At 41.6% G+C, this 17,922-nt stretch overlaps 1 protein-coding gene across 3 annotated transcripts; it reads right to left on the bottom strand.

Annotated features, from left to right (window-relative positions):
- Nucleotides 1-6,518: 6,518 nt before the first annotated feature.
- TMEM14C (transmembrane protein 14C) lies at nt 6,519-14,350 on the bottom strand. 3 transcript variants are annotated; one of them, XM_080807077.1, is made up of 6 exons: nt 14,243-14,350; nt 13,167-13,232; nt 12,785-12,861; nt 11,838-11,939; nt 7,927-8,014; nt 6,519-7,029 (listed from the first exon to the last, which is right to left on the bottom strand). In XM_080807077.1, the coding sequence occupies exons 2-6, from the start codon at nt 13,187-13,189 to the stop codon at nt 6,975-6,977; spliced, it is 345 nt and encodes a 114-aa protein (XP_080663203.1). In that variant the 5' UTR covers nt 13,190-13,232; nt 14,243-14,350; the 3' UTR covers nt 6,519-6,974. The 3 variants fall into 3 exon arrangements, with proteins under 3 accessions (XP_080663203.1, XP_080663204.1, XP_080663205.1); XM_080807078.1 differs by having other exon boundaries at nt 13,167-13,247; nt 14,243-14,332; XM_080807079.1 differs by having other exon boundaries at nt 14,248-14,265.
- Nucleotides 14,351-17,922: the final 3,572 nt, after the last annotated feature.

Genomic DNA, 17,922 nt, shown 5'->3' with positions numbered 1-17,922 from the left:
ATGTGGGAACTCTGTACTGTCTTCTCAAAATGATCCTACAAAGTGTATTTTTAAAAAGAAGATTTGATCAATTTATAAATCCAGCAATATTTACTAAATGCCTACTAAGTACTAAGTATAGTATATATAATAGTGAAAAAATGGTCATTTTCTCTAACCTCATAGAACATATATTCTGGAGATAGACATTAAATAAACACATATGAAATTGTATACTGGCAAACTATGATGGGGTTAAGAAAAAAAAGGACATTAGGGAGACTAAAGAAGACATCTAAATGTTGAGAGACAACTGAATGGTTTTAAGTGTAGGAGTCAAAATATACTTGAAATATGCCCCACCTGCTGGGTAGAGAAAGAACTGTTGAGCCAAACCATGAAAACAAGGAGTCCTACTAGAAAAGTAAAAAATGGTGAGGCTTAGACTGAGGTATTGGCAACAGTATGGAGCAGAGTAAGTACGACTGTTAATAGAAAGCTACTGGGTTTTAGTGTTACTCTTTCTTGCTGCTTTATAGAACTTTCTCATTAGTTCAGTATGCTTTCAACTGCTTGTCTTGGGTTTTCTAGAGAGATAAATATATTAACTGTTTAAAATGTTTAATTTCTTGGTTTTTCCAGCATTTACACTTATTTATTTCTCATGTTTTATTGTTTTGTCTGGTGTCTCTAGAACAATGTTGATCTTGTCAGTAGCAGCAAATATATTATTATTTTTAACTTCAACATAAAGCCACAAGACTAAATAAACGGTAGCTAATAAGAACCTAAGGCACATAATATGCTCAAGTGAGTCCAAAAGTACTTATATTAGTGTCAAATTAATTTTGTTCAGACTGTTATCTAATTTAAAAATACATATGAAAAAGGTTCCATTCATCATAATAACAAAAGCTAAAATATCCTACAATCTTAACAGAAATACAAAAAACTAGATGAATGTAACTCTAAAATAGGAAGACATTAGAAACAAAACTAAATGAACAACCAGAAAACAATGTACAAAATGGTAACAAGTATGTATCAATAATTACTTTAAGTTACTTTAATTGGCCTTAATGCTCCAATCAAAACACACAGGGTGAAAAGACTAGAAAACAAAACAAAACAAAACAAAACAAAAAAACAAAAAAAACACAGGGTGGCTGAATGGATAAAAAAACAAGACCCATCATGCTGTCTACAAGAGACTCACTTCAGATCTAAAGACACATGCAGACTTAAAGTGAAGAGATGGAAAAGATATTCCACACAAATGAAAGAAAAAGCTAGAGTAGCAGTACCTACCAGACAAAACTTTTAAAGCAAAGACTGCACCAAGTGTTATTACATAATGATAAAAGGGTTGATCCAAGAAGAGGATAGAACATTTGTAAATATTTACCTACATAACACAGGAGTACCTAAATATGTAAAGCAAATATTTTAACAGACATAAAAAGGGAAACTAACAATAATACAGTAATAATGGAAGACTTTAATACCCCACTTACATTAATAGATTATCAAAACAAAAAAGTCAAAAGTCAATAAGGAAAAACTGTCCTTAAGTGACAGATCAAACCAAGTACTTATGAGATATACATAGAACATTTAATCTTCAAGCTGCAGAATATGCATTCTTTTCAAATGCACATTAAACATTCTCCAGGATCACAGTAGGATCTCATAAGGCCACAAAATAAGTCTCAATAAATTTAAGACTTAAATCATATCAAACATCTTTTCTAAGCACAATGAAGATAGGCATCAATTATGAAAGTAAAACTGAAAAGAGGGGCGCCTGGGTGGCTCAGTGGGTTAAGCCTCTGCCTTCAGCTCAGGTCATGATCTCAGGGTCCTGGGATGGAGGCCCACACTGGGCTCTCTGCTCCGCAGGGAGACTGCTTCCTCCTCTCTCTCTGCCTGCCTCTCTGCCTACTTGGGATCTCTGTCTGTCAAATAAATAAATAAAATCTTTAAAAAAAAAATAAATAAGGGCGCCTGGGTGGCTCAGTGGGTTAAGCCGCTGCCTTCGGCTCAGGTCATGATCTCAGGGTCCTGGGATCGAGTCCCGCATCGGGCTCTCTGGTCAGCGGGGAGCCTGCTTCCCTCTCGCTCTCTGCCTGCCTCTCTACCTATTTGTGATCTCTCTCTGTCAAATAAATAAATAAAATCTTTAAAAATAAATAAATAAATAAATAAATAATAAAATTGAAAACAAAAAACCCACAACACATGGAGACTAAACAGTATGCTACTAATCAACCAATGGTTCAACAGAAAAAGAGAAAATCAAAAAATACCTTAAGACAATTGAAAATGGAAACAAGACTTTCCAAAATCTACAGGACACAGAAAAAGCAATTTTAGAAGTTTATAAAAATAAGCAAGAAATAAAAATCTCAAATAAATAAATTTACACCCAAAGGAACTAGAAAAAGAACAACAACAAAAAAGCCCAAAGTTAGCAGAAGGAGGGAAATAATAAAGATCAGAATGGAAATAAATGATCTAGGGACAGAGGAAGGAACGAAAGGAGAGAGAGAGAGAGAGAAGAAGGGAAGGGAAGAAGGGAGGGAGGGAGGGAGGCAAAGAGGGAAGGAAGGAGAAAAGAAAAAAAAAAAGAATTATGAAACTAAAAGCTGGTTCTTTGAAAAGATAAACAAAATTGATAAGCCTCTACCCAGGCTCATCAAGAAAAGATGAAATAGAGACCAAATAAATAAAATCAGAAATGGAAAAGAAGTTAAACTGACATTACAGAAATACAAAGGATCATAAGAGACTTCTAAAATTATACACCAACAAACTGGAAAGCCTAGAAGAAAGGAATAAATTCCCAGAAACACACAACCTTCCAAGACTGATAATGAAGAAATAGAAAATATGAATAGACCAATTATAAATAATGGAATCAAAACAATTTGAAAACCACCCAAAACAAAAGTCCAGGACCAGACAGCTTTACAGATGAATCCTACCAAACGTTTAAAGAACAGTTAGTAACTATCCTTCTCAAATTATTCCAAAACATTGAAGAGGAAGGAACACTTCCAAACTCATTTTATGAGGCCAGCATATTACTTAAACCAGACAAAGACATTACAAAAGGAGAAAATTGTAGGCTAAGAGCCCTGATGTACAAGGATGAAAAAATCCTCAAAAATTATCAGGAAACTGAATTCAACAATACAAAGGACCATACACCATGATCAAGTAGCATTTATGCCAGGGATACAAGAATGGTTTCAACATCCTCAAATCAATCAACATGATACATGTTAACAGCAACAAAAAAAAAAGGATAAAAATCGTATGATCATCTCATTAGATGCAGAAAAACCATTTGACAAATTCGACATCCATTCATGATTAAAACTCTCAACAAAGTGAGTATAGAGGGAACAAACCTCAACTAATAAAGTCCATATATGACAACCCACAGCTATCACCACGTTCAACAGCAAAAAACTAAAGGCTTCTCCTCTAAGACAAGGAATGAAACAAGAATGCCCACTCTTACCACTTTTATTCAACATAGTACTGGAAGTCCTAGCCACAGCCATTAGGCAAGAAAAAGAAATCAAAGGCATCCAAATTGGAAAGGAAGAAGTAAAACTATCATTAGTTGTAGATGACACGATAATATACATAGAAAATACCGGACTTCACCAAAAAACTATTAGAACAAATGAATTTCAGTTAAGTTGAATACTAAATTAACAGATAAAAATCAACTGTACTTTTTTACAAACTAGTAACAAGCTATCAGAAAGAAACTTAAAAAACAATCCCATTTATAACTGCATCAAAAAGAATAAAATACCTAGGAATAAAACCAAGGAGGTCAAAAACCTGTACCTATAAGATACTGATGAAAGAAACTGAAAATGACACAAATAAGTAACATATACTGGGCTCATAGATTGGAAGAATTACATTGTTAAAATGTCCTTACTACCGAAAGCAATCTTAGAGATTCAATGCAATCCCCATCAAAATATTAAATGTATAATTCATGGAACTAGAACAAAGAATCCTAAAATTTGTATGGAACTACAAGACCCCAAACAGCCAAAACAGTCTTGAGAAAGAACAAAGTGGAGGTAAGGTCCCTAATTTCAAACTATACCACAAAGCTACACTAACCCAAACAGTATGGTACTAGCACAAAAACAAATACATAAATCAATGGAATAGAGAACCCAGAAACAAACACACACATAGATGGTCAATCTATGACAAATGAGGCAGGAACAGACAATGGGTAAAGGACAGTCTCTTCAAAAAACTGTGCTGGGATATCACTGGATAGCTACATGTGAAAGAATAAAACTGGATTTCTATTTTATACCATATACAAAAATAAATTAAATATAGATTAAAGACAAACATAAGACCTGAAACCATAAAACTCCAAGAAGAACACATAGGCAATAAGCTCTTTGACATCAGTCTTAGCAATATTTTTTAGACCAGTTTCCTATTCAAGAGCAGCAAAAGCTAACACAAATAAATGGGATTACATCAAACTAAAAAAGCCTTTGCAGAGAAGGAAACCAACAAAATGAAAAGGCAATCTAATGATGGAGGAAGATATTTGCAGCAAATCATGTATCTGATTAACACATTAATATCTAAAACACATAAAAACCTTCTACAGCTGAATATCAAAACAACAAATAATCTAATTAAAAAACAAGCAGAACTTGAATAGACATTTTTCCAGACGTACAGATGGCCAACAGACACATGAAAAGACGCTCAACATCAATAATCATCAGGGCCGTCCAAATCGAAATCACAATGAAGTATGATACCAGTCAGGAGGGCTAGTTTTAAAAAGAAAAAAAATAACAAGTGTTGGTGAGAAGGTCAGAATGTAAACTGGTGCAGCCTCTATGAAAAACGGTATGGAGGTTCCTCAAAAATTAAAAATACAACTACCATGCAACCCTGCAATTCCACTTCTGGGTACTTACACAAACACCCCGATCTAAAGAGATTTATGTACCTCTATGTTCACTGCACCATTATTTATAATAGCTAAGATATGCAAGCAACGTAAATGTCAAGAAGATCACGGAAGGGCTAGCTTAGAACCCAAAATGTATCTGATCAATTAATATACGACTATTGCCTTTTTATTTAATTTTTTTCTGTGCCTCTGCTCTTATAGTTCGTATGACTGAAACACCTGGGGAACAAGAAGTAAGAACTAGTGTTCACTTCTACCTGGCCCTCACACAGCAGGGTTTGGCGGTGGGGGGAAGCATAAAGGTTAGCTCCGTGAACAAGGATAATACACAGACTGGTCGTCACTGCTCAAGAGAACACCTGGGCCACCTATGGCATTCTGACCTTTGTAACACTACCTATATCCAGTTATTTTTTTCCCAAACACATGTCCATAAAAATCAGTTTTTAAAAATATCAAAAAGATCATGCAATGTTCTGCCTACTTGATTTTTTGTCCATTTTCCTTTAGACTGTACAGGACTAATGTTTGAGAAGTTCACAATAATCTAATTCACCAGGGCATGAAGTCATACCACAGACCAATTAGCTATTTATAAATGGATCTGTCCTTATAATTTAAACCATGAATTTGGAACAACTACATGATAAAAAGGCGACTACTGACTATGCCAGGAACCATGGAACATTTCTGATTTCATCAAGCATTCACAAGTATATGACATTAAGCACCAACCCTTTCCTATTTAGGAGTAGTTATTATTAATAGTGTGTGCAAGAAAAAGACATGAAGTCTCAGTAGGTCAAAGTTTAATGAGTTATTGCTGTGATGAGGCTACCCAAAAATCTGATTTTGATCCCAGCTATATTAACAGAAATGCATAGTCAAGAATACACTACACAGTCACACCCACCTTGTGCAGAGCTCTGGACATTACCTGTTTAAGAATGGGCCCTAGCAGACATGTCAAAACCACATCACATTAAACGAGGATGAGAAAACCAGGACTCCTTTCAAAAAGAGTTTAAGAAAACATAAACTTGATTAATAAGACCCTAAATTATACTATAAATCCAACCGATACCAGTTAGGGAGGAAGTAAGTAGCAAATATCCCTTTTATTTTGAAACTGGAGAAAACTAAAGCAAGGAGTACCAGAATGAGTTAATGCTCAATGCTGAAAACAAAAGAAAGTGAGGTGGAAATGTGTCAGTGTCCCCTTAATGTTGTAGAGACCAAGCCTGGTAATTCAAGTATCAGGTGTTTTAGTTTCATATTTATAGAATAGCTAGTTAACCACATTTTCATTTTTTCTTCTTCTTTTTTTTTTTTTGTTACACAGTCCTAATCTTAGAAATCTCACTAAGGGATCAGTTCTAAAACGAGCAGCAGTGCAATGTATAATCAAATCGTAACTAACTTTGCTTGGTCCTTATTCAAAACAGGTAATTACTAAATAAAATATTAACAGAACACTTTCACATTCCTATAGTTTCCTGTTATTCAGATCTCATTCTACATCTAGACAGCTCTGGCAACAAAGACACCACAGAAAATATTACTTAAAGTAAACTTTATTTTCATTGATATTTCATTTGACATTAATTCCAAAGTAGGTCTGTGCTCTAGGATGAGCCAAAGAACAAAAGTCCTAAAGCTCTTGAGACTTTTTTCATACTGTTCTGAGTAGGGCATGGGGTTTCAAGGCCCCCAATGTTGATACCTAACATTTTACCTCTTGAGACTTTACCCACAGATACAGAAAGAAGAGATAACACCACGTACAAGAATCAAACTGTATGAGAATATATAAGAAGCTCTTGGGTTACATACCACCCACCTCTTTAAGGTTGTAATGATAATGACTGATTTCTTCTGGAAAGTTCAATATTATTTTTGTTGTTTCGTGAAGTAAAATGTCAGAATACGTTAAAATGCTGCACTTGTTTCTCTTAATACACTAAAAATAGTGGAAGTTTTTAAATTCTTCATGAGGCCAAGCGGGACATGGCTACTACTGATGGGGTCTATTCAAAAAACTAACTCCAAGTTTGGCGACCATCAGCAAACTGTTCAAAAGAAACACATAAACAAAAAACATCAGGTAAAGGACAGAACAGGCACTTGACTATTTTTTTCAAGAACTAAAACTGCAGGTCCTTCAAAACTACATGGTGAAGAGATGCCAAGGCAGAGCAGGCACAGGTGAACCTCCATTCCTGGAAGTACCAAAGGAATAACATGCCAAGGGGCAGTCTTGCACCCCACTTGCCTTAAAAGAGTACATGTGAATCAGGAGTTCCTAATCTAACAGCCAATAATTCAGAGAGATGAGCAAACTGAAGCCTGGGAAGACCAAGGTCTCTCCAGGGTCACAGAGCTGGATCATGGGACACTTCCAGTCTCCCAGTTCACTGCTCTTGACCTTGGTCTACACTGACTATAGAGCATTATGCTTCACAGCATCATCACTATGATCAAAGTCAGGTAAAGTATCTTCTTCCAGATATTTAAAAATTCTGTTCTCAGAGTATCTGTATTATACTTAAGGAATATGTTTTTTTTTAATTATCTGGTTTGAGACAATAGGATTTAATCAAAATTCCCTTACAGGAAATTTTTTTAATAATAACAGATGCCCACACGACTCAGAAACATGGAACTCATGCAGAAAGTCCCAGAAAGAGCTGCGGTCACGGCTTTGCATGAAGCTCCTCCCACTGTAGGCAGGAGCCAGGACAGACCAAAACGTGTACGTGAGAGCAAATTCATGAATGCACTTACTTCATTCTGGCATTAAATCAACTACTGTTTGTAGCCTTCCCTATTTGTGCGTAAATTACATCACTTCAAATGATATCCAGCATCAGGCATAGCAGAACTAGTAAATCTTTGAATGCACAAGTCTTAGGGGGCATGAAACTAAACTCCATACTGGTAATGAACAGCAAGAGAAAAGAAAATACCTGGCACCGGCAATTAAGCCCGCAGGCATAAATTTTCCAGAGTGGTAGAATCTCATTCCCATAATGCCAGCTAAGGTTCCAGATGTAGCTGATGGGAAAGAGAAAAAGAATCAAAGATCATTACATCTTATATGCGGGAGAACGGAATTCCCACCCATCTTTCAAGGGCCAGACCCCATCTCATACTATCATCTCCTTCCCCATGGCCACCCATGCTCTATGGGGCTAAAACAAATACTGGAAAGTAAGGCCCTCACAGGCTGGGCCAAATGGCCTTCTTGGCCTCACCTCCTACCACTCTTCAGCCACAGTTTTCTCCAAATTTGCCACAGATCTTTTTTTCCTATCTTTGCTGATGTATTTATACTGCATGCTCTTCTTTTCAACATTTGTCAAAATAACTATTATATGCCATGCACTGCACTAGGGGCTGGAGGACAAAACTATCATCAAAAAAGGTGTTTTTTTTTTTAAAGATTTTATTTATTTATCTGACAGACAGAGATCACAAGTAGGCAGAGAGGCAGCCAGAGAAACACAGGAGAAAGCAGGCTCCCTGCGGAGCGGAGAGCCCAATGCGGGGCTCAATCCCAGGACCCTGGGATCATGACCCGAGCAGAAAGCAGAGGCTTTAACCCACTGAGCCACCCAGGCGCCCATCAAAAAAGGTACTTAAACAGGGGTGCCTGGGTGGCTCAGGTCATGATCCTGGAGTCCTGGGATGGAGCCCCTCATTGGGCTCCCTGCTCAGTGGGAGTCTGCTTCTCCCTCTGTCCCTCACCCTGCTCATGCTCTATCAAATAAATAAATAAAATCTAAAAAAAAAAAAAAAGGTCTCTAAACAGTGGGTCCAGCCTATACGGGAAGATCAGGAAAGGACTTGCCGAGGAAGTAAAGATCAAGTGAAGATCTAAAAAGTAGGAGTGAATGAACTAAAGGGGGAAGAAAGCACATTCCATGTGGAGGGAATAACACACCCAGGGCCTTGTGGTGAGAGGGAACTGAAGCTAAAATACGGCTAGCGAGGAAGAAGGGCCAGACCACAGAGCCTCGAGAGCCATACCAGGGACTGTGCTCTTCATCCTCAGAGAAATGACAAGTCATTTAAAGATATCAAGCAAAGGGATCCATGAGTAGAAGAGAACTATAAAAACAAAATTCTAGCTGTTCCATTGGGAACTGCAGCGAAATCAGGGCACGTAGGGATACCAATTAAGACACTTCCTCAGGAATGCAGGCAAAATACAGGGATTACTGGGATGGGGACAGTGGCCATGGAGACAGAGGAGACAGTTCAGGATATGTGCTGGAGGTGGTGTCAAGAGGACTTCCTGGTGAATGAGATAGAAAGATGGAGGGCAGGAGAGCAAGACCCAAAAGGATGGAGAACACCAGAAGACCAAGGTTATGTGAGGACAAGAGGTCAGGTTTGGGCAGATGCCTTGAGACAACTAACAAAATATTTCAAGCACATAACTGTATACCTAAGAGTAAAGCTTGGAGGAGAAACCCATTTGTGAATAATGACCTGTTTCAATAGTAATTTAAGGCCTGGGCTCCAATGAGCCAAGCAAGATGGTATAAAGAATACAAAAAGAGCCAGGTCTTGGGGCACTTGGGGTGGCTCAATCAGTTAAGCAGTCAACTCTTGATAATGACTCAGGTCATGATCTCAGGGTCCTGAGACTGAGCACCACATCAGGCTCTGTGCTCAGCAGGGAGTCTGCTTGGGATTCTCTCCCTCCCCTTCTGCCCCTCCCCCTGCTCACTTGAGCTTTCTAGTAAGTAAACAGATCTTAAGGGAAAAAAAAAAAAAAGAGCCAGGTCTTAAGAACTTCAACATTTAATAGCCAAAAGGAAGATGGGTTAACAAAAGAGAACAAGTAAATAAAAAGGAAAACAGAAGAGTGGAAAATGTATTTGGTCTGCTATGCTGAGAAGGCTAACGGGCCACTAGAATGACGATTAAAAACGTGCACTGCAAGGGCATGTGCCTGGTTCAGTCAGTTAAGCATCCAACTTTGATTTCAACTCAGGTCCTGATCTCAGGGTCCTGGGATTGAGCCCCACAAGGGGCTCCTCCGTGCTCAGCGGGGAGTCTGCCCAAGATTCTCTCTCCCTCTGCCCCTCCCCCATCTTGTGCATGCACACGCCCACTCTCTCTCTCAAATAAACATCTTAAAACAACAACAACAACAACAACTGGATTCTGAAAAATTCAGGTCACTGGCACAATCAGGGAAAACTATTTCCATGGACAAAGGAGACAAAAACAAGAGACTGAGTGGGTTGAGGATGTGAAAGGGGAAGAAATAAAAACAAGCAGTATAACAGATTGTTTTAGAGAAGTTTCTGAAGGGGAAGAAAGGCATCAACTGGAGAAGGAAGTGGGGTCACAAGAGGTCCTTTTTTCTTCACTGGGTGAGAGAGGACACACATGAACATAGGCAGGAGGGAGCCATCTGCAGGGTGGAATCAAGTAAGAGATGGCATCTGTGGCAGAATAATACTCCAGAAGGTCAGGGAGAAGAGACCCAAGGGCTGGGTGGAGAGACTGGCCTTGGAGAGAAGAGAAACAGCACAGCGGAAGGTCTGGTTGCTGACGGCACACTGGAGCCCCCTTGTGATGACTGCCGCTCTTCTTTAAGTAGGCAGTGAGTTATTTGCTGAGTGGAGGAGTGGAATCAGAAATGGGAAAAAAGTGAGCCACATGGGTGGCCCAGTCGGTTAAGTGTCTGCCTTCAGCTTAGGTCATGTTCCCAGGGTCCTGGGATCGAGTCCTACATTGGGCTCCTTTATCAGCAGGGAGCCTGCTTCTCCCTCTGCCTGCTCTGCCTGCCATTCCCCCTGCTTGTGTGCTTGCTCGCTCTCTGACAGATAGATAGATAGATCAATAAATTCTTTGAGCGCCTGGGTGGCTCTGTTGGTTAAGCGACTGCCTTTGGCTCAGGTCACGATCCTGGAGTCCCAGGATCGAGTCCCACATCGGGCTCCCGGCTCAACAGGGTGTCTGCTTCTCCCACTGACCTCCCCCATCTCATTCTCTCTCAAATAAATAAAATCTTTAAAAAAAAAAAAAAGGAAAAAAGAAGTCTAAAGTCTTTCAGGAAATTAAGTGAGGGAGCTGTGAGGCAGACTGAGAGCTGGGCACCTCCTCCTTTTGCAGCACACCCCACATTGGCCATTGCTGACCTCTCCTGCCCAGCCCACGGCAACTCGTGCAAACCACTCTGTTAACATGCTTGTTCTCCCCACTATACTTATAGAGGCCAGAATTATAAATTTCCCAACTCTGTGGGTTTGTGGAGACAGTGAGATGCCCACAGTCCTAGTGCAGAGCCTAATGGGTGCAGCTCAATAAAAATGCCCCCAAAGCCACACTGGTAAGTAGTAATCTTCCCTTCCCGGCACTCCTCACTCTCTGTGCAGCTCCAGGGCACGTCGGCAGCCCCGCAGACGGTATCATGTCCGTCAAGGTAAAGGCTCCTTGAAGGCAAGGCCTATGCCATACATTTAGCTCAGTGCTAAAGGGCTAGTATTTTCATATGTGAAAAATTAATATTGACGCAAACCTAAGCCTGACATGTGATCCTCTGTGAATGCTCAAGCATAGTCTTCAGTGGGTCATCATAATGATTAAGAGACATATACTTGCCTTGCATAGCTTTATTATTAATTTCATTGGCTAAATCTAAATTCATGAGGCAAACCTCTCCGTATTCTGTAATTAGAAAACAAACAGAAACCAGCACAACTCCTCCCATCCCCAATTTTAAAACTTCCCCAGAACTTGGCAGAAGTAGTAAAACTGTCCTCATGTGAAGAACCTGCCAAATTCCACCAAACCAGAGCCTCTTGGTAGAGGACTCTGGATACATAATTGCACAAGGGAGACAGTGACACTGACATACCTAGGAACACCCAAATGTTCCTCGGATCCTGAGACAGCTGATAAGCACCCAGGCCTGCTAAGCTACCAAAAAGCAGCCCAGCTGCCAGTGACGGGACACTACCTGTAAGAAAGCAAACAGAGTCCTGTATTACAATGTCAGCCACTCATTTCATTAACAGAATTCACAAGATTTCCTTCCCCCACAAGGAAAACCGCAAAAAAAATTTTTTTTTCTCAACACAGTTCATAACCAAGGAGCTCTCAAGGAGGAAAACTTTGGGGGAGTTTGTTATTTTTACAGAAAGGGCAGGTAACAGCACACTAATCCTCTTTTTAAATAGACAGATACTTCCATGTGGGGTGAAAAGAAGGGGTCCTAACCAGGTCTGACTAACCTGTCAAGGGCTGGAACTGTCTGTAGTTACAACTCAGGCAAATTCCCCCAAAGAAGAGGGAAATAAGGGCAATGAGTTAAAAAAACAAAAAACAAAACGAACAAATAAAAAAACAAAACTGGAGAGTAAGAATTCTGGGGGGTGTGTATGTGTGTTGTGCAGGCTAGAATGGAGGTAGAAACAGCACATTTACTGATAGACCTATGTCTAAAGAGGAGACTTCAAAAAACGAGCAGGGAAAGAAAAGAGGTTTCTTCCTACTTAGCACAGAGATGACACTCTGGGGTCAAGGTTGATGTGTGGTAGTCAACGATAACAACAACCTACTACCATCCGGGCCCAGCAGCTTTAGATAAAAAACCCAAGGACAAGTGAGTAGACAAGAAGCCTGACTTAGGTCAACCAGATAATGGAAAAGCAAGTGCAAGAGCAGCTATACTGATAATAAGCCCGCCCTCAAGCTAGAGGGCTTAAAGTAAACTTGACTCAAACAAGATCGCACTTTGGGGACTCACTCTTTACCAGCAACAATGTGAAAATCTTAGGAGGTTTAAGTGGCTACAAATCATACCCGCTTTTGCATAGCCAATGATCCCACCAGAAGCAACCAGGGCTGCATAGCCGAAGCCAATCCAATGTAAAGGCACTCTGAAAATGAGAGCGTAAGAAATCAGTGCCAATCATGGCTTTAAAAAAAAAAAAAAATTACAGCAACAGTCCTATTCCAGAACAGTCCTATCACTGTACAAATGAACATAAATCCCAGAGGTTAGATGACTTGCTGTTGTCGATGACAGAGTTGGAACTCAAATGCAGGTCCCTGGCCTACATGTCCATCCTCCCACATACCCTGTGCTCCCCAGCAGCCTATTCTTATGGTCCTTTCCAGATGAGGAAGCTAGCTCTGGTTTTGGGGAGTTGCTGGCTATTCCTGTCCCATTCAGTGTACTTACAGTGGGCCAGAGTCCTTCTGCATTGTTCTTTCAACTCTGACCAGACAGAGTACACCAGGCCAGCACCTGCGGAGGTGGGGGCTGGATCAGAGATGGTTAACTGCAGGGCTCTCTAGCGGTCAGAAGGAAAATGGACCCAAGTTCCAGCTCCACCCCTCAGTAGCTAAGAAGTAAGAGTCAAGCTACCAAGCTCTCTCAGCCTCAGCTTCCCTCACTGTAAGTAAGGATAAGAATGGTAGAAATTTCCCATGGCTCCTGTGAGCATTAAACGGGGTAATAGTAAAAGTGCTTAGCACGTAGTAAAATGCTGAGCAGATACCAACCGTTTTGGTAATAACCTCCATTCTAACAACACAGGCCTACAGGAAACGGAACGCAATTCACTGACCAGCTCTGTACAGATGAGTTTACCTTTTCCTCACCTAACCAGCTTATTGCTAAATCAGAAACTAAGTATCCCTTGTGTCCTTAATCCAGCTATTTTAATTGCCCCTTGCTGCCCTTGCCCAAAGAATTCAATTATTGCAATACTCAACAGCTGAAAAACTTTTAGATGGCTACTTACTCTTGCATCCAAATCACAGCTCGTTCGACTGAGCTCGGCGAGGGATTAAAATACTGGAAAGCCCAAGTCCCAGTTAACGTGCGACACTTCGCTCTTGGCGAAGCAGGGTGTAACTCCTACTTTCTTAAAGCAATGCATTTGGTATCCAAGGAGTTTTAAAGCTTGGAAGCAATTCATACCTGTTTTGTTTTAAATTTTTAATTGTGGGGCAGGGGAATGCCAGTAATTAATTCCAAGTAGCGCCGTTATTGAGACTCTCAAGGAGCTGGAGCAATAAAATCTACAGGAAACTAGTCACCACTACGCTACATCGGTAAGCATTTGTCTCAAGAGCACAGGGATTCTGCAAGGTTCACAGTTTTAAAGGAAAGCACAAAAGCACAAAAAGGCAACTGTGACGCAGCCTAACGCTCCTGCCTGGGTTTGAGGGACGAAGAGCGGGCGGGGGCAAAGCCTCTCCTGTAATCCCCCAAAGTCAAAAAGGTACAGAATAATAACAATTCCCAAGTACCGAACCGCTGTGCCGTAGGTCCACACCAGCCTTCTAAAGCGCACAAGCCGCGCGGCGGACAGTACTGGTCCCGCCGGAAGCGACGCCGCGCGCTCTGCGTCCCGGGGGCAAGGCGGAACGAGGGGCGGGGCGAAGCCCAGAGCCGGGCCAGAGGAGGGGTGGAGTCGCGCCGCGCGCAGGCGTCCCGGGAACCGAGGACGCATGGGGCGGGGCTTGAGGGGAGGAGGCGAGGCGTTAGCGCGGCATCCCGGAGGCGGGGCGGGACCTGAGGCGGGGAGTTGTGCTACGCCCCCTGGATCCCAGCGCCGCAGCTCCCACAGGGCAGTCGACTTTTGAAGCTCGCCTCCCCAAAAGCCTGCCTGAAACCCAGGATTTGAGTCGGATCTTGCAAGAGGCATCGCGAGTTGGGCCCGGCCTGAGGTGCGGGGCCATGGATTCGAGAGAAGGGCACCTCAGGATGAACTCTGAAAGACCCTTTTAGTGGAGGGACTTGTGGTTTACCTGGTGTAAGCCGGAGGCGTGCTCTAGCCAGATCACGTTTTTTGCCTACAGTGATAAGTACTTTCTTCCTGCAGAGATGGTGACCGCAAACCAGGGTGTTTACTTGAGCAGCATCTTAAAGGAGGAGAGACGACGAGTTAAATATAATTTCCCGCTACCTCTGTATGCCCTAGTGTCCACGAAACGTAATCTCCATTCAGCTACAGATCTGCTTCTCTTCCTCGCGTTTCCTGCAGGACCACTCGACTGCTGTACAGCAAAATTTGGGTGTTTACCCTTGATGTCTCTCTTTCTCCTTAATGTCCTACAAGAATCAACATAAACAAATCTTATAAATACAATCATGAGTGAAAGAAGGAAACTGCAGCTCATACATACTCGCAAACAAAAACTTTCCAGTTACAGCAGTTCCTGCCTTTGAGATACCAAAACCGAAGCCTGTGTTTACTGTAACTAATTCTAACCAGGGAAATCAGATAAGGACTAAGAAGAACTTGAGCAATTCCAGTATGCCAGATCCTCACTGAGTTACTGGAAGATGCTGAACAACCAACAATGGGACTTAACTTAAAACTAGCTCAGAATGGATTTGGGGATGTGTTCCTCCCTATTCAAATATAAACTTAAACCTTAGTTTTAACCACCGTGATCTTACGCCTGTCCTTTAGACAGATCAAGGATGCTATGCCCTGAGGGTATACTTAAGGGTGTGGTTAAACAAAAGGAAAGAATGGGGGGACCTGTGCTCAAGAAGGTTTCAGGTCACAAAACAGTCATCATGGCGGATTTGTCCAAGATAGAATTAGTCTGGTTCATGAAACATGAAACATTTACCAAAACTTTTGTCCCTTGGGTGGGGATCACACTTTTCCTTCCTAAGGTAGTTCCTGGCACATGGTGAACACAACACACAGCTACGGAATAAACAAAGGAGGGGGGAGGTCTAGGTCACATGGCACAGTCTAAATTGGGAAAGAGTGAATTTGTGATGAGAACTGCTCACAGACAAGTGTCAAAGTAGACAATTCAACATTTAGACGGTGAAGACAATATGCAGACTATACATTTCTACATGGAAAAAAGAAACAGAATGAACATGAATTCCCCCAAATAAATTATAGTTTTTTTAAAAATATTTTTTATTTATTTATTTGATAGACAGAGATTACAAGTAGTCAGAGAGGCAGGCAGGGAGAGAGGAGGAAGCAGGCTCCCCACTGAGCAGAGAACCTGATGTGGGACTCGATCCCAGGACCCTGGGACCATGACCTGAGCAGAAGGCAGAGGCTTTAACCCTCTGAGCCGCCCAGGCGCCCCAATAAATTATAGTTTTATATGACCTGTTGTCAATGCAATGGCTTCCAAGGATACTACCAGGTTAGTTCTGCCAGAGGTCACTGAGCAGCGAGGCTCACAGACTAACCAAAAATGCTTGACTCACATGGTTTATTAAATCAATTTAAAATGTGAGGAGAGAGGTGGTTCAAGATGGTGCCATAGGAAGACCCTGCTTTCACTTTACCCCATGGACACACTGAATCCACACCTACATGCAGAGAATTACTTCTGAAGAACTAATGTTGATTGAATAGCTTCTGCACAATGAATAGAGGGCCTACACAGAGAAGGGCAGAAGAGACAGAGACATGGTAACAGCGAGACGGCACCACCAAAGCAACAACCTGCAGCAGAGAGTAGTATCACTGAGGAACCCACATGTGGATTTCCTCATCCCTGGAGCACGGCAAAAACCCAGTAGTTCGGGCATCTGGGTGGCTCAGTGGGTTAAAGCCTCTGCCTTCCGCTCAGGTCATGATCCCAGGGTCCCAGGATTGAGCCCCACATCAGACTCCCCACTGTGTGTGGGAGCCTGCTTCTCCCACTCCCTCTGCCCTTCCCCCCTCCAAACACTTAAATGTGCACTCTCTTCCACATACTTTCTCAAATAAAATCTTAAAAAAAAAAACAAAAAACCAACAGTTTAAAGGCAACTAAACTATTAAGTAAAAGAAATCCATTTATTAACCCCAGAATGTCTACCAAAGGATGGGAGAACTACTGGAATTCTCTGGGGTAGGAGATGCCAGTGAGAGCCTTGGTTTACATTCCTCTTCCACCTGGAGAGCATGGCAGGGAGCAGGGTCCAGGTGCTCTAGCCCACCTGCTTGGGTTGCTCCAGTGAGTCCTGGACTCCTAACAAACCAACTCTGGCTGTCCACCAAGGTGGCCCTAGCACAGGGTGTTCTGGGACTCAACAGGCCCGCACCTGACTTTAGCATTTTACCAGGAATGCCCCAATATCTCATGCACTGGGACACTCCCAACCAGCACCCATTCCACCTCAGCTATCCCACATCTGATAAAGGATTGCTATCAAAAATACAAAGAACTCTTGGGGCGCCTGGGTGGCTCAGTGTGTTAAAGCCTCTGCCTTCGGCTCAGGTCATGATCCCAGGTTCCTGGGATCAAGGCCCGCATCAGGCTCTCTGCTCCTCAGGGAGCCTGCTTCCCCCTCTCTCTCTCTGCCTGCCTCTCTGCCTACTTGTGATCTCTGTCAAATAAATAAAATATTAAAAAAAAAAAAAGAAAATACAAAGAACTCTTAAAACTCAGTAAGAAAACAGTTTTATTTAAAAAAAAAAAAAAAAAGCCAGATACTTTGACACCTTACCAAAGATATACAGATGGCACATAAGCATATGGAAAGGTGCTCCACATATGTCCTCAGGGAAATGCAAATGAAAATGAGATACCACTACACACGAAACTGGCCAAAATCCAGAAAACCGACAACACCTGATGTTGGTTGAGGATGTGGAGCAACAGGCACCCTCAGACATTGGTGGTAGGAATGAAAAACAGTACAGCCACTTGGGAAGACAGTGTGGTAGCTTCTCACCAAAGTACACATACTCTTGCCATACAGCCCATCAATCACACTACTTAGTATTTACCCAAGGGAGTTGAAAACCTGTCCATCCAAAAACTTAGGCATGGATATTTACCACAACTGCCAAAACATGGAGGCAACCAAGATGTCCCCCAGTAGGTGAAGGGTAAACTGTGGTACACACATACAATGGAATACTATTGAGCATTAAGAAGAAACGACTCATCAAGCCATGAAGACATAGAAGAAACTTAATGCAGGCTACCAAGTGAAAGAAGCTAATATGAAA

The sequence above is a fragment of the Martes martes genome (assembly GCF_963455335.1).
Source record: "Martes martes genome assembly, chromosome: 6".
NCBI classification, from domain to species: Eukaryota; Metazoa; Chordata; class Mammalia; order Carnivora; family Mustelidae; genus Martes; species Martes martes.
The sequence above is the reverse complement of the archived record's forward strand: the minus strand, read 5'-3'. Positions and strand labels throughout refer to the sequence as shown.

Excerpts from the sequence above, each read along its gene's own strand:
- TMEM14C (XM_080807077.1), bottom strand. The coding sequence starts at position 13,189 with ATGCAGAAGGACTCTGGCCCACT. Across the intron at positions 8,015-11,837 it reads GAACATTTGGGTGTTCCTAG|CTACATCTGGAACCTTAGCT; the intron begins GTATGTCAGTGT and ends CTTTCCCATCAG. Across the intron at positions 7,030-7,926 it reads GGCTTAATTGCCGGTGCCAG|TTTGCTGATGGTCGCCAAAC; the intron begins GTATTTTCTTTT and ends TCTTTTGAACAG.